The 23,320-nt window shown below is 45.0% G+C and overlaps 1 protein-coding gene across 6 annotated transcripts in view; it reads right to left on the bottom strand.

Moving 5' to 3' along the window:
- Positions 1-23,320, bottom strand: part of TCERG1 (transcription elongation regulator 1) — a 136,965-nt gene that overhangs the window by 23,266 nt on the left and 90,379 nt on the right. For 5 of the 6 annotated variants that reach the window (XM_077472999.1, XM_077472998.1, XM_077472997.1 and 2 more), the window contains 4 exons: positions 23,065-23,183; positions 19,811-19,961; positions 2,944-3,108; positions 1,455-1,637 (listed from right to left, as the gene is read on the bottom strand). In XM_077472999.1, the coding sequence (XP_077329125.1) occupies positions 1,455-1,637; positions 2,944-3,108; positions 19,811-19,961; positions 23,065-23,183 (618 nt within the window). The remainder of the gene's footprint in view (positions 1-1,454; positions 1,638-2,943; positions 3,109-19,810; positions 19,962-23,064; positions 23,184-23,320) is intronic. The other variant, XM_077472994.1, reaches the window with a different exon arrangement.

Genomic DNA, 23,320 nt, shown 5'->3' on the forward strand with positions numbered 1-23,320 from the left:
TTCTTTCAATCATCAGTTGCCCTAATCACTCTCCAGTTCAACCTATACGAAAAGTTTTTTGTGCAGCTTTCATTCAGGTATAGACTTTAAAACATCTGTTGCAAAAATAAGACCCTAAATAACAGATGTACTTGCAAAGAAAAAAGTAAACCATTCAGAAGAAAGTGAAACTATTCTTATGCCAGCAAACACTGATGTGATGCAAAATTCTCATTTTAAAGTGGTTGTAAACCCTTACAAACCACTTTGACCTACAGGTAAGCCTAGATTAAGGCTTACCTGTAGGTCCAAGAAATATCTCTTAAACCTATACGGTTTAGGAGATATTTACAAAAAGACAGGCACCACCGTCTACGGCGCATGCGCTGTAGACAGCGGTGTGCAGGCGCACTGAGCCGGCCGCAGATCACTGTGATATGCCGCTCGTGTCGGCTCCCGTGCGCATGTGCGGGAGTGACGTCATCGTGGCTCCGGCAAATCACAGCGCCGGAGCAGCGCGACCTGGAAGTCACTCCGAGATACATGGCAGCGGCGAAGATGAAGACGGAGGACCGCTTCGGGGGCTTCGTTCTCAGGTAAGTTATTCATAATGAGCTAGTATGCTTTGCATACTAGCTCATTATACCTTTGCCTTGCAGGTTGCTTTTTTTTTTTTTTTAATAGCCTTTACTTCCTTTTTAAGGGCTCATGCACCCTGGGCATTAAAAACGCCACTTTTAGAAGAGTTTGGCTTAATTTTTTTGCCTTTAAATGCCCCCTTAGTGTTAGGGGCTACACACAAAGCTGCACGTTTTGCGTTTGAGCATTAAACAATTTCATTGTCCAGAATAAATTAATTTGCCCATTAAAAACAATGCCCAAGTGCTTGAAGCAATAAAATGCTTTAGATGCATTTTTGCTGCTACTGCTCAGAAGACCTAGGCAAATGGCCAATGTGCATGAAGCCCGTCTTCTTCAGTAAATGACATCTCATAGTGTCAATCTCTTGCTCTCCACTGTGCTCAGTGGTACCTCCCACCAACAGCTATGTCACTGAGTCCTTTAGAGACCTTGGGGTTGGCAGGATAAACCACCAAACACAGAAGGGGACTAAATTCAACAGTCCTGGAAGAGTATTTCTGAAGAGACTTCAGTAGACAATTTCTCTTCATCACAGAGATGTTCAGCAGTGCAGGCGGAAGCATATAATTTCTTTGCAGGGGCATCTAATATTCTAGCCTTTTTTTAATCAAAACTGAAATGGGGGGGGGGGGGGGGGGTACAGATACAGAATACCTTGCATGTGAATGTACTGCTTTAACCAGGAACCATATACATTTTAAGAATATGCTTTTTCAACTCAGAATTTTGTGGAAAATGCTTGCCATTTTCATTTTATAAAGCACATAAAGCATTAAGCAAAGCATAAATTACCAGTTAAATAACATTTAAACAGAAAAACATCCTTTCATTACCATATCAGACAGAAGGGCTTTGAAATTCTGGATGGCTTCCTCCCGCTTGTGCTGCTCTCGCTCTCTATCAATCTCCTTGGTCTGTTCAGATCGGGCCTTCTGCACCTCCCGCTCTCGTTCCCGTAAACTGGCCTCAATACGAGCCTGTCTTTCAAACTCCTTTTCTTTCTCAGTATCCAAATTCTGCAGAGGGAGACATGAAAATAACTCGCATTACGGCCAGCTAATAAAACACTTTTTAAGCGATCCATAACAAAAAGGCTTCTGGAAATTGTTTGTGATCTTATTTTTTTAGGATTCTTACACCCATCTGCAGTATTTGCCTATTCAGCAATCACCAAAAGGAGCACACTTGCCCTATTAAGATAAAGATGTAGATACAAAAAAAGCAAAAAACTTCACTTAGACCCCTTTCACACCACACCGCCCTTTGCATCAGCGGTAAAAAACGTCGCTATTTTTAGCAGCGTTTTACCGCCGGATTTGCGGCGCATTTCGGCCGCTAGCGGGGCGCTTTTACCCCCGCTAGCGGCAGCGAAAGGGTTAAAACCGCCGGCAATACGCCACAATAGCGGCGTTTTGCCGGTGGCATTACAGCGCTGCCCCATTGATTTCAATGGGGAGCAGCGGTGGAGGAGCGGTAAACACGCCGCTCCTTCACCGCTCCAAAGAAGCTGCTGTCAGGACTTTTCTGACATCCTGCCAGCGCACCGCTGTAGTGTGAAAGCCCTCTGGGCTTTCACACTACACACAATGGTGAAGCTTCTTTAGGGCGGATTGCGGGCGCTATTTCTAACGATATAGCGCCTGCAAAATGCCCTGGTCTGAAAGGGGTGTTAAAGCATAACTCCATGAAAAAACAAGCGGCAGAGATCCCCGCAAACCCCTTAACGCAAATGAGCAGTTAACCCATGCAGTGGGGCTGTATTTTTTTTTCTGGAGTTCTTCTTTAACATAGGAATACAGTCACTGATTTTATGACTAAGGACCTCTCTCATGCACCCATGAAAGCGCACGTGCCAGGCAACTGACTGCTAAGGCACTGAGCACTGCTCCGAGCCAGTGTTCCCAATGTTAAAAGGAAAGCAAAAGCAACAGTGCTTTCCTGGTATGCAGAAGACTACAGAAAACCAGTAGGACAATAGTTATATTTAATACACAACATGATTCAAGGGTGTATATGTTTAGTTTAAAATGAAAAAGTGATCTTTCTACATATTTTCTGGTAAAATGCTGGGACATACTTACACTAAAAGAATGCACTTAGGCTTAATGCACACAGCTGTAATACAATTACTGATATACAGCAAGATCCTGCATGAAAAAACACAAGTATGGTCCATAAAGTGCGCTAGTTTACACATGTAAACATGTGCATGCTTGCATACACATACAATTCTTCTTTAAATTATGAGTATACAAATTTACACGCTTATGCAATTTTATTTACAGCCGCATGCATAAGCCAACAAAAACAGCAGTAACATACTTTCACCACCTTCTCGATGTACTGCTTGAAAAGATCTTCTCGGGTTGAGGAGCTGTCTATAGCCTTGTATCTGGGATCCCCCTCAAATTTTTCTTTTACTTTGCTCCATCGAGACTGTGCATCCAAATGGTGACTTGCCAACAGTTCATAGAAGTCATTTTTCACCTAAAACACAAGGCCATACATTTCAGAAACTAATAAATAAGACGGATTAATTTGTTTATCTTGCTCTCCTATGCTAGCCTAGAGTGGATATTAAAAGTCCACACACCCCTGTTAAAATGTCAGGTTTCTATGATATACAAAAATGAGACAAAGATAACTTATTTCAGAACAGTTTCCACCTTTAAAGTGACTTATAAAACTGTACAACTCAGTTGAACAAACTGAAATATTTTAGGTTGATGGAAGCAAATATAAAAAAATTTAATATGGTTGCATAAGTGTGCACACCCTTAAACTAATAACTTTGCGGAGGCACTCTTTGATTTTATTACAGCACTCATTCTTTTTGGGTATGAGTATCAGCATGGAACATACAGTGCCTTGCAAAAGTATTCACGGCCCCCCCCCCCCCCCCGGCATTTTTAGTGTTTTTTTTTTTGCCTCACAACCATGGATTGTTAGAGGATTTGCATCATTTAAAGCGGAGGTCCACCCTAAAGTGGACCTTCCGCTCATTAGAACCCCCCCCCCCCCTCCGGCGCCACAATTGGCACCTTTCAGGGGGGAGGGGGGTGCAGGTACCTGTACAGTACAGGTATCTGCACCCAACTTCCGCCGTAGATTCTGCAGAAGGTACGCCCCTTTCCGCAGAATCTACGCCTCTTTACGAAGGTCCCCCGCTGACTGCGTCAGCGGGGACCATCCTTATTGCGCAGCCCGACTCGCGCATGCGCAGTAGGGAACCGGGAAATGAAGCCGAAAGGCTCCACTTCCTGATTCCCATACCTAAGATGGCGGCAGCAGCACCCGAGAGACCATCGAGAGATTGGCTTCGGGTGCCGACATCGCGGGCGCGCTGGGCATGTAAGTGTCATTATTTTAAAAGTCAGCAGCTGCAGTATTTGTATTTGCTGGCTTTAAAAAAAAAAAAATAAAAAAAAAAAAAATAAAAAAAAGGCGGACTCACGCTTTTATTTACAGAACATGCCCCCAACTTGGAAGATGTTTTTTTTTTGTGAAACAAATAGGACAAAATAACAGAAAAAGTCAAATGTGCATAATTACTCACCCCCCCCAAGTCAATACCTTTTGCGGCTGTCACAGCTCCAAGTCCCTTTGGACAAGTGAGCTTGCCACTGGGATTTTTGCCCATCCCTCCTTGCAAAATTGCTCCAGCTCCTTCAAGTTGGATGGTTTGTGCTTGTGAACAGCAATCTAAGTCTGACCACAGCTTTTCTATTGGCTTGAGGTCTGGGCTTTGACTAGGCCATTCCAACACATTTATGTTTCCCCTTAAACCACTCAAGTGTTGCTTTAGCTGTGTGTTTGGGGTCATTGTCCTGCTGGAAGGTGAACCTCCGTCCTAGCCTCAAATCACAGAGTGGTACAGGTTTTGCTCAAGAATATCCCTGTATTTAGCACCATCCCTCTTTCCCTCAACTCTGACCAGTTTCCCAGTCCCGACTGCTGAAAAACATCCCCACAGCATGATGCTGGTGTTCTTTGGGCGATGTGATGTGTTGGGTTTGCGCCAGACATAGCGTTTTCTTTGATGTCCAAAAAGTTCAATTTTAGTCTCATCAGACCAGAGCATCTTCCTCCATACATTTTGGGAGTCTCTCACATGCCTTTTTCGCAAACTCAAAACATGCCATTTTCCTTTTTTCTGAAAGTAATGGCTTTCTTCTGGCCACTCTGCCATAAAGCCCAACTCTGGAGTGTACGGCTTATTGTTATACTATGTACAGATACGCAAATCTCTGCTGTGGAACTCTGAAGCTCCTCCAGGGTAACTTTAGGCCTCTGTGTTGCCTCTCTGATTAATGCCCTCCCTTGCCTGGTCTGAGTTTTGTTGTGCGGCTGTCTTTTGACAGGTTTGCTGTCATGCCATGTTCTTTTCATTTGGTTATGATAGATTTGATGGTGCTCTTAGGTGATTATCAAAGATTTGGATATTTTGTTTATAACCTAACTCTGACTTGTAATTCTCAACATTGTCCCTTACTTGTTCCGTGGTCGTCATGGCAGTGTTTGGTTAATGGTGCCTCTTGCTTAGGTGTTGCAGCCTCTGGGGCTTTTCAAAAAAGGGGTGTATATGTAAAGACAGATTATGTGCCACTTAGATTGCACACTGGTGGACATCATTTCACTAATTATGTGACTGCCGAAGGTAATTGGTTGCACCAGAGCTTTATGGGCTTCATAACAAAGGAGGTGAATACATACGCACATGCCAATTATCAGTTTATTTCTGATAAACAGGATTTTTTAAAAACACTTCAAAAGAAAAGGATTTTACAGGTAAGCTGTTTAAAAAAATCCTGTTTTCTTTTCATACATCAGGGGACACAGAGCTATAGTAGTTACTATGTGGGATGTCCCATAAGCAATGGCAACTGAAGGGAGGGAGACAACAAAACAGGTAGGGCATTAAGAGACTAGGGGACTCTTACTACAGCCTGCAGTACACTGCGCCCAAAGGCAATATCCTCATGACCATTTACATCGATTTGATAGAACCTGGTAAATGTATGGACTGAAGACCAAGTTGCGGCCTTGCAATGCACTGCCCAAGAGGCACTAACAGTCCTGGCGGAATGCACTTTAACATGAAAAAGGAGGCATTTTCTTCTTTAGACCATAAGCTTGAACAATCACTTGACAAATCCATTTGGAAATAGATTTTGATGCTGCCTGTCCTCTTTTAGGACCTTCTGGCAGTACAAACAAAACATCCGTTTTGCGAATCTGAGTGGTCTCCTTTAAATAGACCTTGACCGCTCTCACTACATCAAGGGAAGGTCTCTTCCTTAGATCGATGCTCTGGGAAAAAGGAAGGCAGAATAATATCCAGGTTTAAATGAAAACCTGTCACTACCTTTGGTAGGAATTCAGGATGAGGCCGCAATACCACTTATCCTTATGCATAATCAAATATGGCTCTTTACAAGATAGAGCCAGCAATTCTGATACCCTTCTGGCAGAGGATATGGCAACCAAAAAGATTATTTTTCTCATCAAAAGAAGCAGGGGAATATCCCGTATAGGCTCAAAAGGCTGTTTCTGTAAAGCCGACAAGACTAAATTCAAATCCCAAGGATTCAGGGGTGCCCTGACTGGGAGGATTAATCCACGTTACCCCCTGAATAAAGCTACGCACCAGAGAGTGAGAAGCAAGAGGCTGTTAAAGGATACTGATAAGGCTGAGACCTGGCCCTTGATGGCACTCAAGGCCAGCTTCATTTCCAATCCCATTTGCAGGAGTTGAAGGATCCTACCTATGACATATTTCCTGGAGTGTCAACTCCTGGATACACAACAGGAGACATATGCCTTCCAGATTCTATAGTATATGACTCTGGGGGCCGGCTTCCTAGCATTAACCAAAGTAGACACTACTGAAGGAGATAACCCACGATCCTTTAGAATGAAACCATTGAATATAGCATTTGTAAGGTAGGATGGAATACCGGACCTTGTGTGAGAAGGTCTGGTCACAACGGCAGGGTCCAAGGGTCCCCTACTGCCATCTTTATGATCTCTGCAAACCAAGATCTTCTGGGCCACCAGAATCACCTCTTTCCCTGCCTGCTTGATCCTGCGAAGAAGGCATGGAAACAGCAGAACCGGAGGAAACTCATAGATCAGTGAAAACAGATCCCATGGAAAGACCAAGGCATCTGTTCCCCTTGCCAGCGGACCCCTCATCCTTGATACACAATTGTCGACCTTGTTGAATCCGGGCGCGTATCTGTTTGCATCCAGAACACCCACATCTGTGACATATCGTCAGAAAGATGTCGGGGTGGAGGGACCGTTCTCCTGGGAATATTTGTTGGCGACGAAAGTAGTCCAGCTGCCAGTTTTCTATTCCTGGAATGAAAATCATTGATAGGCAAGGAATGTTGCTTTCTGCACAAGATAGAACATGATTCTCTATCAAAAAACTGGTTCATGCCTTTGTCTCCTCCAGACTGGACTACTGTAACGCACTTCTCATTGGGATTCTCAGAAAGTCTGCAGAGGCTTCAGTACATCCAAAACTCTGCAGCAAGGATCCTGATGAAAGTGCAGAAACATGAGCACATTACCCCCATTCTTCACTCACTCCACTGGCTTCCTGTCTCCACTAGGATTGAGTACAAGGTTTCCCTCACACATCAATGCATCAATGGACATCCAATCCCATTTGCAGGAGTTGAAGGATCCTACCTATGACATATTTCCTGGAGTGTCAACTCCTGGATACACAACAGGAGACATATGCCTTCCAGATTCTATAGTATATGACTCTGGGGGCCGGCTTCCTAGCATTAACCAAAGTAGACACTACTGAAGGAGATAACCCACGATCCTTTAGAATGAAACCATTGAATATAGCATTTGTAAGGTAGGATGGAATACCGGACCTTGTGTGAGAAGGTCTGGTCACAACGGCAGGGTCCAAGGGTCCCCTACTGCCATCTTTATGATCTCTGCAAACCAAGATCTTCTGGGCCACCAGAATCACCTCTTTCCCTGCCTGCTTGATCCTGCGAAGAAGGCATGGAAACAGCAGAACCGGAGGAAACTCATAGATCAGTGAAAACAGATCCCATGGAAAGACCAAGGCATCTGTTCCCCTTGCCAGCGGACCCCTCATCCTTGATACACAATTGTCGACCTTGTTGAATCCGGGCGCGTATCTGTTTGCATCCAGAACACCCACATCTGTGACATATCGTCAGAAAGATGTCGGGGTGGAGGGACCGTTCTCCTGGGAATATTTGTTGGCGACGAAAGTAGTCCAGCTGCCAGTTTTCTATTCCTGGAATGAAAATCATTGATAGGCAAGGAATGTTGCTTTCTGCACAAGATAGAACATGATTCTCTATCAAAAAACTGGTTCATGCCTTTGTCTCCTCCAGACTGGACTACTGTAACGCACTTCTCATTGGGATTCTCAGAAAGTCTGCAGAGGCTTCAGTACATCCAAAACTCTGCAGCAAGGATCCTGATGAAAGTGCAGAAACATGAGCACATTACCCCCATTCTTCACTCACTCCACTGGCTTCCTGTCTCCACTAGGATTGAGTACAAGGTTTCCCTCACACATCAATGCATCAATGGACATGCCCACCAACCCCCCCCTCCCCCACCTTAAAGAACTTCTCAAATCATAAAAACAAAATACGTTCTCTTCGCCCCACTCATTCAAACCTTCTTCATATACCCAGAACTAGACTAAGGACAATGGGAGACAGGGCCTTTTGTGTAGCTGCCCCGCAACTGTGGAATGCCCTACCTGACACCTTGTGGGCTCCTCAATCCACTGTTTTTAAAAAAAGGTCTTAAGTCATTTTTAGGAAAGCTTTTTGTCCCTTTTAGATGTTTTTCATTGTATAAATTGCTAATTTCTCTTTTAACCTGTAGCACTTTGAGATCTTTTGATGAAAAGGGCATTATAAATAAAATGTATTAGGATTCACCTCTTTTTGGGCTGCATGACTTTTCGTACCCCGTTGGTGATTGATGAAGGCCACAGCCGTGCGGCCCGAATTTCTAGAATATTGATGGGCAAGATCCTTTCTGACTTGGACCACTTCCCCTGGACAGATGCTTTTTCCAGGACTAGAAGGCTGGCATCCATTGTTAACACTTTCCAGGATACTGGTAGAAAGGATTTCCCCTGTTGAAGATTGCTGGATATCAACCACCAATTGAGGCTCTGAGTCATCTCGGGGGATAAGCGCATTGGAAAGTCCAAAGTCTGGACTTTCTTTGAAAATTGTAGAAGCCTTTCCTCCACCCGAGTGAGTGGGGGCGCCTCTTCATAAAGGAGGTTTTAGTAATTTGCTTCGCAGGCTTCCTGCCCCAATTCCTCTTTTGGCCCCGGGACTGCCCCTGAGGTCTTCCTCTTGAGCTCGGCGGTGGAGGCCGTCAAGACTGTCTGAAGGCAGATGCTCCTGGCACTGGAGAAGATGCAAGTTTAAAAGGAAAAATGCTTAAACTTCTTCTTTACTGGTAAAAAGAGACATTTTCCCATTAGAAACCCTTTGGATATACTTGTCCAGATCGTCTCCAAACAACCGTTCACCATGAAACGGGAAACTGGCCAAGAGCTTTTTACGCGGCGCTTCGGCTGACCAATTTTTCGACCATAGGACTCTGTGTGTATGTACCAGTCCTAGCATAAGCAGTGAGGCTTGAATAAGGCCGCGTACACACGGGCGGACTGTTCGCCCAACCTTGTTCGGCAAACAGTTTCATCAAACAGTCCGCTCAAAATTTGCATGAGCGGACTTGCCCACACACGAGCGGACTGTTTGACGAACAAGGTTGGGCAAACAGTTCGCTCAACTTTTGAAATGAACGGACTCGCCCACGTAAGGCGGAGGCAAATCCGCCCATTTCGAGCGCGTGTACAGGTAGGCGGGGCCCGCGAAGGAGACGTCGCGGGCTCCGCCGCCTGGAATGGGCTTAAAGGGGAACCCCAACGCCGAAAAAAATCGGCGTGGGGGTTCCCCCCAAGTCCACACCAGACCCTTGTCCGAGCACGCTACCCGGCCGGCCAGGAAAGGGGGGCGAGCGAGCGCGCCCCCCCTCCTGAGCCGTACCAGGCCGCGTGCCCTCAACATGGGGGGTGCCTTGGGGAAGGGGGGGCCGCGCGGCCCCCCCACCCCAAAGCACCTTGTCCCCATGTTGATGAGGACAAGGGCCTCTTCCCGACAACCCTGGCCGTTGGTTGTCGGGGTCTGCGGGCGGGGGGCTTATCGGAATCCGGGAGCCCCCGGATACCGGCCCCCCACCCTATGTGAATGAGTATGGGGTACGATGTACCCCTACCCATTCACCTGTGAACTAAAGTACAATAAAAAACACAACACAGAGAAAAAATATTTTATTGCACAGCTCCGGGGGTCTTCCGTCTTCGGGGGTCTTCTCGCCGGACTCCTCCGCTATGTGTGTGTAGCTCTTTTGCTAGCGGAGGAGTCCGGCTTTCTTCCTCCCCGCCGCCGGCCTCTTCTCCCGACTTCGGGGGTCTTGTCCCCCTCTTCGGTTCTTCTGCCGGGCCACCGCGCCTGGTCCGGTGGCCCGGTCTTCTGTCGCCGTCTTCCGTTCTTCTGTCGCCGCCTTCGGTTCTTCTGCCGGGCCACCGCGCCTTCTTGTAGCTCTTTTACAGGCGGTGGCCCGGTCTTCTGTCGCCGCCGCCGCCTTCCGTTCTTGTTGTTCTTCTTGTTCTTCTTCTCCTGGAGATGTTGACTCGACGAGCTCTCCGGCCAGAATGCCAGGGACACGCTCCGCTGCCACTTATATAGTGACAATGGGGCGGTGTCACATGGTATATGTCACATGGGTTGGTCACATGGGTTGATGTCACATGGGGACTATGACATCGTAAGGGGGCGGGGTCACCATGTGACCAACCCATGTGACATATACCATGTGACACCGCCCCATTGTCACTATATAAGTGACCGCACAGCGCGGCTCTGGCATTCCGGCCGGAGAGATCGTCGAGTCAACATCTCCAGGAGAAGAAGAAGAACAAGAAGAAGAACAAGAACGGAAGGCGGCGGCGGCGACAGAAGACCGGGCCACCGCCTGTAAAAGAGCTACAAGAAGGCGCGGTGGCCCGGCAGAAGAACCGAAGGCGGCGACAGAAGAACGGAAGACGGCGACAGAAGACCGGGCCACCGGACCAGGCGCGGTGGCCCGGCAGAAGAACCGAAGAGGGGGACAAGACCCCCGAAGTCGGGAGAAGAGGCCGGCGGCGGGGAGGAAGAAAGCCGGACTCCTCCGCTAGCAAAAGAGCTACACACACATAGCGGAGGAGTCCGGCGAGAAGACCCCCGAAGACGGAAGACCCCCGGAGCTGTGCAATAAAATATTTTTTCTCTGTGTTGTGTTTTTTATTGTACTTTAGTTCACAGGTGAATGGGTAGGGGTACATTGTACCCCATACTCATTCACATAGGGTGGGGGGCCGGTATCCGGGGGCCCCCTTCTTAAAGGGGGCTCCCGGATTCCGATAAGCCCCCCGCCCGCAGACCCCGACAACCAACGGCCAGGGTTGTCGGGAAGAGGCCCTTGTCCTCATCAACATGGGGACAAGGTGCTTTGGGGTGGGGGGGCCGCGCGGCCCCCCCTTCCCCAAGGCACCCCCCATGTTGAGGGCACGCGGCCTGGTACGGCTCAGGAGGGGGGGCGCGCTCGCTCGCCCCCCTTTCCTGGCCGGCCGGGTAGCGTGCTCGGACAAGGGTCTGGTGTGGACTTGGGGGGAACCCCCACGCCGATTTTTTTCGGCGTTGGGGTTCCCCTTTAAGCCCATTCCAGGCGGCGGAGCCCGCGACGTCTCCTTCGCGGGCCCCGCCTACCTGTACACGCGCTCGAAATGGGCGGACTTTCCGAGCGGGAACAGTCCGCTCATTTCGAAAGTACAGCGGACAAGCCCACACACGGGCGGACTGTTCGCTCAAACACAGTTTCAGCGGACAGTTTTTCGGAATTTCCGAAAGACTTTGTCCGTCCAACTGTCCGCTGAAACTGTCCGCTGAAAGCCCACACACGAGCGGACTGTCCGCCCAAACACTGTTCAGCGGACAAGGTTGGGCGAACAGTCCGCCCGTGTGTACGCGGCCTAACAGAATCTTTCATAGCATCCACCACAAAACATAGTGCTTCCGATATGCCGGCCCATTGCCGGGCCTGCTGATCAGGAATAATCTTGTGTATCTCCAGAAACTGGTCCTTTATGGACTGAGATACTCCAATCACCACAAGAGCCGGTTGCACCAATGAACTTGCAAGAGCAATGTTGTTCTTAAAAAGAAATTCCAACATTTTATCTGTTGGATCCTTCAACATTTGTGCATTGTCTACAGGACAAGTGAGGTTTTTATTTGCCGAGGATATTGCAGCATCGATTGCTGGAACCCCCCCACCCCCATTTTTTATAGAATTCCTCCTCCATAGGATAAAGTATAGAAAAGTTTTTGGAGGAAAAAACTTCTTATCTAGGTGTTCCCATTCAGAATACATCAGCTTTTTTAGCCATGAATGGATAGGAAAGGCATCCCCAGATTGGGGAGGTTATAGTGATCCCAACCAGAGGTGGGCTCATCAATAGACTGTCCTACAGGCAGCAAAAAAGTTAAGCGAAATCACTCTCAGAGGAAGATGACATTTTCGTGGACATGGATTTAGGTTGTCGTATAACAATTAATCCTCTATACCCCTTTGAGGTGTTCCTTGCCCCCCTTCCACTCATAGCCTGATGCACAAAGCAGGGGCACTACCAGAAGGAATGCATACACTGCTAGGGCTATAGTCCAGCAAAATTGCTGCTATTAATGCCCAGCCTAATGCAGCAGTAACAATGTGTCAAAGGAAATACCTCTCACCAAACCTGATAAAGCCACCTCTTTGCGCTTGTGTCCCTCCAAAGCCTGCAGTAGCACACAGTTTGCTTTTAAAAACTTGCCTCCACGTGTACCTGGCGTTGGAGAACGCCAACGCCGTTAAGCCCCACCCCCTATTTCAAAAGGAAGGGTTTTCCTGCACGAGCGGCGGACTATAGGTCCTCTCAGGCAAGAGGAAATCTTTCAATGAAGGCTCCTGTCAAAGGAGTTTTTTGGTAGATCTTCTACTTGCTGTTGCATTTCTGGGACAGGAATTTAAAGAAAATTTCCCCAATTGTACAAAAACAGCAAAATAAATAAATAAAATAAAAACCTGGCAGGGGTTTTAACCCTTACCTATTCTACCTAAAACTGAAAATAACGTTTTGGCTATACATGCAATTCAAGCATGTGCGTGCTATGACCTAAATACTTTTCTTTCCCCCAGTTTATACGTCAGTTGCTCAAAGAACACTTGGGCACCATGAAAAGAAGAAGAAAAAATAAATAAATGGCAGACTGTCAACCAAACACCAGCAATTTACATGCCCAATGTAAACAAGTGAACTGCGTGCTTTATTGCATACTAGTAAGCTGTGTTGAAGTAGAAAAGATGTAGCTGGATAGCCGCAACTTTATTACAAAAATGTAATTAAAATCATAGCATCTAGGCTGGTAAACAGACTAACTGCACAGCCGCTGACATGTTTCACACCAAGCACCATGTGCGGTTTGAAACATGTCAGCGGCTTTGCAGTTAGTCTGTTTACCAGCCTAGATGCTATGATTTTAATTACATTTTTGTAACAAAGTTGAATAATTCGGAGTGCGGCTATCCAGCTACATTTTTTCTACTTCAGTTCCTGTTGCAAACAGAGCCAGCACCCTGTGGGACTGTGGAGACAGCTGTTTTGGGAGAAGTCATTACCTTAGAGAGGTAATTCTTTGTAGTAAGCTGTGTTGATGTAAGTAATGGTTACCTTATCTTTTTAGACACATAATCTACATAGGGATGACAGTATTCTCTATCTGCAGAATATTGGTGCTGGTCTATTTGCGGAATTCACCATCAGTGATCTATACTTCCCACTGCTGCTTTCTAATTCAAGTGACATTTAAGTCTATTCATTTTTCATGCATGACCTTTATCTAAGAGAAGCAGACATTTATACCTAAAACAGGAGGTAAAAAAAAATAAAAAATAAATAAAAAAAAAGATTAAAAGCTAAAGCCACTACTTTAGAAAAAGAAAAGATCAGGGGGCTTGGCTTTTTTTGGGTTAAAAGGAAATATTTCTCGTTTACTGTAGACGCCAAGAAACCAATGGAGACAGTTTTAAAAGAAAAAAAACTCTTCACCGTAAGGATATTTGCCTTCTCTGTGAGCATTTTGAAGCCCAGTAATGAGACATCTATACCAGCATCTACCTTGTTCTCTAATCTAGATCCTTTCTGGGAGCTAACTTTCATTTAATGCCACAAATTAAAGAAGAACTTCACTTTCTCCCTCCATCTTACAAGTTATGATGGCTTGTCCCTGATACATATACTAACCTGCCTAGCAGATCCAGCATTGTCCTGCTGTGATCCTCTGTTCAGGGTCCTGGGCAGCCATCTTGGTCCTTTTTAGTGATCGTGAGCCAGCTGTCTCTTCCAGATGCAGGCTCACACCTGCTGCTGTGTATCCCTATTCCTGCAGCCTCCTGAAATATATGATGGGGATATTCCAAAGGGCTGAAGGAGAAGGAACATGGGTGACGAGGCCGGATACAAGATAAACACAGCAAAAAAGAAAAAAAAGGAGTTCCTATTGTGGAGGATTGGTGAGCGGAGGGGAGGTTTAAGGACATCACAGGAGCAATGAAGGGGTTTCAAGTATATAGTAACTTGGTTGAAAAAAGAAAAAGACAAGTCCACTTAGTTCAACCAATAAAAAAGGGTAAACCAATGTCAGGCTGGAAGACCGCTTAGATGAGCAAGTGGAAAACAAGATGGCAGAGCTTCTTGTAGGATGCAGAGCAGGCCACAAACAAGGTCATCTGGATGTTGGGAGGCAGAGCTATGCATTTCAAGGACACACAAGACTTTTTTCGCAAGCTAACCTAGCAGGCTTGGGCGGCCTTAAAATGCATAGCTTGCCCCCTGACATCCTGGCGACATCAATTCCGGTCTGCTCTGCATCCCACAAGAAGCTCTTTTGCCACATAAATCTGTTAAACTACTACACTCAGATTGCGCTCTGCTTTGCTTATCTGCAAGCAGAAATGATACCCGAGCCCACTCTTGATCCAATGATGTGCATGAGAGCAGAGTCTCTCTTCATTGACTCAGACACAGCAGCAGAAGCCATGGCCCATGAGGAGGGAGTGGGGACAAGCCGAGGTCTCTGTCTTAAGAGCACACAGAGCTGGATTTTTAGTGAGCATGCACAAGTGCCCGCATAGCTAGAAAATTGCTATTGGGGCACTCGGCAAGTTAGAGTGGCCAGGGGCACTGGCAAGAGACCCAAAAAGAGGGAGGATCCGGGGCTTTTCTGTGCAAAACCATTAGGCAGGGAAGGTAAAGATAACATGTTATTTTGAAAAAAACATAAAAACTGTCTATACAAATCAATTTAAACCAAATTAAATGTCAAGGCTCCAAAATAAAGGCCCAAAATAAAAAGTAGTATTAAAGGGAAACTGAAGTTTACAATACTTGCCTCTGCTTCAACGGTCCGATGGCCACAAAGTCTTACTGGCATCTTCACAGACTTCTTCCGGGTCCCGGGCCTCAGCTGTCTTGATTGACAGGCGTGAGATGGCGTCATTCCTGCACATGTGCAGGAGTTCAGTCATCTCGGCACACAAACACCGCGATGAAATATGAACTGTACATTCTAACTGAGCAGGCAGGCTTATTTCATTGCATAAGAGACACTGCATGTTTCTTCTGTAATAAAGAGCCTGCTTGCTCACAATTGTTTTATTTGAGACATCATTTCCTTTCTAAAGCTGGGTTCATATCGCTGTGGTGCATTAAAGCGTGTTATGGCACATGCGAATGTGTGTTGTGTTAAGGGATCACAATCATTTGTATGAGCTGCCTAATGTACCGGAAAAAAATGCCAGCACTATTTGCAGCCTACCAAAACTCACAGTACCATGTGCTGTATCGCATGTGTGTTGTGAAATCAATGGGAATGAATGGCAATGCAGTGCAACAAAGCACATAACAGTGAAGACCCAAGCTAAAACCCGAAAGGAAAAAAGTGTGACCTGACCAGTCCACGGTAAAAAGCCTCCATCCCTGGCAATATGAAATAGAAACAAAGAAATAGAATGCGACTTTAAACGAGGCTTATTGCTACAAAAATGAGTGTCTAGTAAATATATGATATAAAACCTTTATTGTATCAAAAGCAATTCCGTAGTTTAGAAATGCATGATAATGTTTTCAAAACATACATGACCATATATAAAGACATATTGTTAAAAGTATACAATAAACACATATACTGTATACAATGATGATACATAATTATACATATTTATAATGGAGTACACGCCGTACTGTCTTGGCATCACAGGAATGTAAAAAAGGTGCGTTTCGCGAATCGCATTCACTCATCAGGAGTATGGATGCAAAAATTCATTTGGGTCTTTTGGAGGAGTGGATGGAGGGGTGTTCCTTATTGTTTGTCTGGAGCTGCGATGCGCAGCAGTGTCTCTCATCCCTGCCCATTTTGGGTGGTCCCATCTCGGTGCCATGCATAGCGCCCAGCCAGCTGTGTCCCAATTGGGCCCCCCCCCGCCAAAAAAGACCTGAATTAATTTTTGCATCCATACTCCCGATGAGTGAATGTGACACACGTAGAGTTTTTCCATTCATGTGATGCCAAGACAGTTCGGCTTTTATACAGCGTGTACTCCGTTATAAATATGTATAATTATGTATCATCATTGTATACAGTGTATGTGTTTATTGTATATTTTTACCAATATGTCTTTATATATGGTCATGTATGTTTTGAAAACATTATCATGCATTTCTAGACTACGGAATTGCTTTTGATACAATAAAGGTTTTATCATATATTTACTAGACATACTCATTTTTCCAGCAATAAGCCTCATTTAAAGTGCCATTCTTTTTCTTTGTTTCTATTTCAAGCTAAAACCTGAGAGCAACATAAAAACAAGTTCCAACAAACATGTAACAGGAATATACCGTTTTGATCTCTCACAAGATTCAGTATAGGAGAGAAAGCTGCAGGTGTTCAAATTGGAAATGTTATATAATCATGAGAGTAGATTTGCTCTGCGTAACATGACACAAGATATTTCCCCGCCAATCAGCCTCTATAGTGGAGGCAGGGGGCCCGATGCCACTCAAGGGTTCCACCTGAAGAGCACACTCCAAGCTGTGAGAATGCAGTAACTGAAACAAGCCTATTGACTTGCAGATTAACCCTTTCAAACGCATAATTTCTTTGGCAGCAGTGAATCTATCAAACTGCCGTGAGCTCCCTGTTCAGCACCAAAAAGCAGCAGCTGTCTGCAACAAACATACAGAGATGACATAGACCTCTGAAATGATTTTATTATATATATATATATATATATATATATATATATATATATATATATATATATATATATATATATATATCTCTCACACACACATGTATACGTTAGAAAAAAAAGGGGGGGGGGGGAATTATCTGGACAATATGGTCTATTTACCATAATCAGAAACAAAATTAAAGTGGAAGGGAAAAAAGTGAACTGCCACATTATAGGGAACTTGAAGTTATAAAAAACTTTTGCCTTTACATCTTAATACAGTCTATGCATTAAGATTAAAAACCGTGTGTGTAGCAGGCCCCACAGCAACCCCCAATACTTATCCCGATCCCTTCTCCATACAGCAATGTCCACGATTCCCTCGGCTGTTCGGGACTATCCCCCATGGGCTGGGGCACTTGCGGTGCCACTGGTCTCCCGCAGCCGTCAAAGTCAGTTAGCCAATCAGGGGAGAGGGGGCCAAGGTCGGGGCTTTGTGTCTGAATGGATGCACACAGCTCTGACTTGGCTCGGGTGCCCCCATAGTAAGCTGCTGGGCTATGGAGGCACTTGTCAGGCGGAAGGGGCCAGGAGCAGCGAAGATGGACTCGAAAAGAGGAGGATCTGGGCTGCTCTGTGCAAATCCAGAGCAGGCAAGTATAACATGTTTGTAAAGTCTCGCTTTTTAAAACCAATTAATTTAATAAATGTTAATGGTCTATAAGCATTATCCTGAAAATATACCTTTTGTCTGGAATTCCTTCTGAAAATTATTAGTGCACTAACTGGTATGTGAGGGTGCCTTGGCACTCCAGTGCCCTAGACATCATAGCTGTATATCTTCAGTGTGAAATCTATGACACTGCAGTGTCTGACTGCTAGTCTCTGGAGATCTGGTGATACCACTATTGTGCTGCTCAATGTTGTTCTAGCTGGAAACTCTGACATCAGAAAGCAAAACCCTGCCTCTACCAGGATGGTGTCCTCTACATCAAAGGTCTCCGAACAAAGGGCCAGTTTACCATCCTTTAATCTTTACAGGGGTCAGGCTATGTCCAGTGGCAGTAGAATTAAGCAAGCCATAGATGATTAAATTTTCTTTCCTTCCATTATGGGTAGAAGGAAAGAACAATTGCTCGATTTTCCCCATTAACAGTGTTGATGGGGGAATTCCTCCCACAGTGGAAACTGCCACGAGGGAGGGCTTGGGGAGCCTTCCTGACCAGCAGAACACAATGATAACTGCTAGCAGCCCCTGGTAGTAATCCCATGTAAAGAATTTGACAAAAAAAAAAAAAAAAAATTTGCAGCGCTCAATACAATATCAAAGAACTCAAAACACCTAAAGTGTTATATTACATTGTAAAGCGCTACGTAAAACTGTTGACGCTATATAAATCCTGTACAATAATAATAATAGTGAGTCCAACATTGAAAATATATAAAAACAAAAAAAAATTAGTTCAAATTATATCTTGTGAAGAAATATCAAGTAATAAGATTCAGGGTATCTCCCTCCTCTAGTGCTTCAATCACAAGGTGTGACCCTCCATCAATACCAGAAAAATACACTCACCAGATATAGTTTGTGATTGAATAGAACAGCAAAAATTGGATATAAGATCCAGGTCACCAGATGTTTGTGGTCATTAGCTCACACTCATATCATGCATACCAGAGCTCATGTAGTTTTTAATTCATGTTTTTTTTCAAATATCTGTACACAATGTAAAACTTTTTTTGATATATTCTATTCGGCCCAACTTTTTCTAACTGCTTATAGGCCCTTGGGAGCAATTTTCAAATTAATCATATTTTGCAGCACTTTCTCCCCACCCAGGTGGGTGGGTTTCACTTTATCATTATCTCACACTTATCCGCTCTAACCGAATCACAGGACCCCCTTTAGAATCTGAGTGCATGGATCTTTATCAGGAAGCTTTATTTCTCATGGTTAAAAAATAAATAAAAAATCAGCGTATCCCATCTGTAGTCATTTTTTCGATACTGTATTGTACAATTGTTGATTATTCTGTCTAAAGCATTCCTTTTGTTTTATGATTTTATAGTATTTACAAATGTAATAAATTCTTTACATACTATATATTTCTATTATTGTACATGCCTCAAAAGTTCACCACTAGGGGTCTTTCTGCTTGTTTGGTCTAATACTGGATGTAGCACACAAAGTTGCAAGAAATTGCCATTCCATACATATTGTTTTTGATGGATCAACTTTGGTACAACCAGCCTGCTCATACATGGATCAAATTCTCGGCCAGTCCCTGCTTATCCAGCCAAGATTTCGATCCATCTATGGATGACTTTAGTGGGATGAATAGTTATTTTTGGCTTAAGGGGAAGGAAGGAATGAAGGAATACAGTCTCATATCAGTTCAAGGAATAGTGTCCCAAGGGCTAGCTAAAGGCAAGCAAAGATCCGGGTCTGGCCCGCGTGCCACCGTTTGGAGACCAGTGCTCTACACACAGTGCAGAACAAGGAATGGTAAGTTAGTAATGGAAAATGATCAGTTGCAGGTAGGCTACAGGCAATACTGATTACTAGTCATTTTCTCTCAGCCTGCCTTTTTTTGGGCACGGCTTCAGTTCCTTAACAGGGAACAGTCATCACATTTTAAATGATCAAGAATCAGTCACACAAAAATAAGACTAAAGAACTACAAATTCAGAAAGTCAAGTTAATTGGATAGCAGTCATAAAACTTAAAGCACAATAAACTTTGTCAGCAGCACGAATTATGAGAGATCTACCAGTTTACCTTCTCTCCTTTGTTTTTGGAGTCTTCCTTCTCTTTCTTTCTTGCTGCTATCATAAATTCACTAAATAAGGTCTCACGATCTTTCATTTTCTCAATGGCTTTGAAACGAAAATCTTTGGCATGTTTGGCTGCAAATTCACTAAAGGTCATTCTGTAAAAATGAGTGTGTATCAGTATAAAGTGTCATCATTTTAGAAAACATTACTTTACCAGTGATTCAAGTAAAGGTAAATTCAAGGAAAGGGGAGAAAAAACATTTATCCTCACTTGTCAGATACATTAGACTAACTGGAAGAGATTCAGAATGAGGGAAGATCTAAAAAGACCTAAGTGGTTAATACTGTCACCAATACATCTCCTGATAGTACAGAGCATTGGAGGCATTCTGCACATGCTCAGTTTGATGTATAATGCTAGAGGGGAGTGTTTTCTTATTTTTGGGAGGGTGCATGTGATCAGCACAGGGTCAATCAGCAATGTCCAGACAAATGGTCATGCAGCGTCATAGGACAGTCAGGGGAGAATGAAAACTTCTCCTACAAGCTTTAACCAGTGCTCGGCTGGACACTGATTTTTGAAAGCCGATGACGTGCAAAACACACTCAAATCTTCACCTGGTGCCAAAAAAATGCGCACACAACATAAAGAAGTGACACAAATGTGCAACGGGTGTACACAAGCCCTCTAAAATCAGAGGGCCTTGCCCTTAATCCCCTGGGGCGTTAGGCTCCAGACGGGAACAAGGGTACTTACACTGGTCCATCTGGCTGAAACCAGACGGACCCCTTTCTCTGGGGGGTCTGCCGAAACAGACTCACCCAAGTACTCTGTGGGACTCACCTGAAGGGAGACCCCATGAGAGAAGGTGAACTAAGCCAAAAGGCCATGTCCATCCCCCTCCCAAGACTTCAAGGCAGGCCCGAGGACCTACACCCTACTCGTCACACATGTAAAAATAAAAAAAGTGACGAAGGAATTAAATAAAGTAGGGAAGGAATAAGTGGCGAGGAGTGTGAAAAGGTGGCCATACAATGACCAGGGCCCTCTGGCCAGGAATAAATAATTCCTCTGGTCCCAGCCAAAAAGGTGCGGCCCAACAAGCAGGTGCTAAAAAAAGCGTGTTATATGGTGCAGTGACCGTGGTGCCACAAATCAGAGTGACCCTCACTCACAGCGATTTTATGGCACCCCTGGACTGCCACTCCAGGAACACATACTCCATAGAGACTTTCAAGACCAACCCTGACCAAAGACCCAGACCACAGCGGCCCCCACCCCAGGGAGGAAGGCATGAAGTTCTGTGAGCTTGGTGAGAGCCCTTGCCATCAGGCTCCACAGTCGCTCCCATCACTTCTACCTAATTACATTCGGGAAGTACCAACTGCTCCACCCTCACAGCTATAGAGGAGCCAGCGTTTCCCCCCAAACAACTGTCCGGAGCTAGAACTACCCCAATCTAGGCCAGAAGGCCAGGGACCTGACCCTCTGGATCAGACCCGATGCAGCACCCATCCTCACCAGGAGCACCCTTCTGGACGGCTCAGACTCAATCATTCGCCAGTCCCCAGTATGTTGAGCAGCACGGCGTGACCTCTACCGAAACCGTCCCTCCAGGTGCAATGACACCATTGGATTTGCCTCTGCTTCTCACCCACACATGGGAGACGCATAGTGACTACTCTGGCAACTGATAAGAACAGATACTACACTTGATCTTAGTCAAAAGGTCGACTGGACACTGATAGAAGTCACAAGACTGTTATATACTCCTGATGAGAAAAGATATTTAGCAGTTTATATTTACTATAATAATTGTATTTCCATGTTCTATGTACTATGTACTGTGGGAGACCAGCTATAGTAAATGCAGGGTTTGTCCTGGGTTTAGTAACATTTTAGGGAAGGATTAAAAGAAAATGTGCTTCAATGTAGTGATAGTTCTACTATCCTAATCTGGGAGTCTTTTAATGGAGCACCTTAATTTGTTGCGGAGTGATTTGTGTGCCTATGTGCACCTACATGTCAGCATAGTGATTGGTGCACTTACTATGTCCTCTCCTTGAAGTCCGGTCAAAAAGACCACCCCGAGGAGAATTACATCACTTCCTCCCTGCCTGTGTTTACACTACACAGGCAGGGGAAGCTTCTCATTCGCCAGCAGCGATCGAGAGGTGATGGCCAGAAACCAACGGCCATCCCCTCATCCCAGATCGCTCCTGAAGCGAAACGGACCACCGCAGCCAGTGGGAGGGGGTCCGATCGGACCCCCCACCCGCTGGAAGGCAAGCAGGTATGGGTACGTGCTTCTGCCCGTACATGCCATTCTGCCAACGTATTTCTACATGTGGCGGTCCTTAAGTGGTTAAGGACCGTTTGTGGGACTAGAGACCTGGAGCTCAGAGAGCTCAAACAACTGTGCCATCCACCTTGCAGACACTGGTAAAAAAATCAAGTACTTCCTGTATGGGAGGGGTTATATAGGGGATCACTTCCTGTCTAAAGACCTTTGGTCTACCAGTGTCCATTCACCTGGAGATGATGTATAAACCAGCAGGTAATGAATATTAGCCTAACTCTGTGTCCTGGGATATATAAAAAAGAAATAGATACTAAGACTTAAAATTGAGGGTGCATGTAAAAAAAAAAAAAAAAAAAAAAAAAAAAAAACTACCCATAAGCAATGCTTTGCCAATTTAGAGGCAACAGTGCATGATGGACCTAGAAATATTGCTCTTACACACCCACGGTGTGCGTGGTGACACCCATATGTGTGTTCCACTCCAACTCCTGATAGAACAGAGCCTTGTGGGCAAGCTGCACATACCCAGTTTGATATATATTGCTTTGTTTTATGGAAGGGCGTTTCTGATTAACACAGGGCCAATGAGCACTGCGTGGACAGAGGGTCAGGGGTCCTGCAGCCTCGTAGGACAGTCAGAGGAGAATAATAAAAAAAAAATCCTACAAGCTTTAACCAGTGCTGGGCTGGACACTGATAGAAGTCACAATACTGCTTTAACTGCTCATGAGAAAAGGTATTTAGCAGTTTATATTTACTAAAACAAATGCATTTCCATGTTCTGCATATTGTGGGAGACCAGGTAGTGTGAATGCAGGGTCCTGGGTTTAGTAACACTAAGTTGGGGGTGGCAAAAGCGGTTTTAAATAATTCTGTATATAACCTGCATGAATGCAAGTCATTGTATAAATGTGTGTAAATTAATACACTAGTCAGATATGTGCAAAGTGTATACCTGGTATTAATCTTGCCTTCCTCCATCATTTTCTTGAAGTCTTCCTTTGACTGCATAATCTTGTTTTTCTTCTCTCTCCGCTCCTCCTCCGCCCTGGTTTTCACATACTGATCAAACACCTGGGGAGATTTGAATTAGCATCCATCAATTGCGAAATTATTCAACAGCGGGGCACAAGAGATCAGTGGTTATACAGGGGCAATTATTGGAATAATTTTGAGAAATATGCTTGCTGGGTGCTACAAAACAAGGTTGC

Source organism: Lithobates pipiens, unplaced genomic scaffold (assembly GCF_037356315.1).
Source record: "Lithobates pipiens isolate NorthernLeopardFrog02 unplaced genomic scaffold, aLitPip1_a1.2 Scaffold_8, whole genome shotgun sequence".
Classification (NCBI taxonomy): Eukaryota; Metazoa; Chordata; class Amphibia; order Anura; family Ranidae; genus Lithobates; species Lithobates pipiens.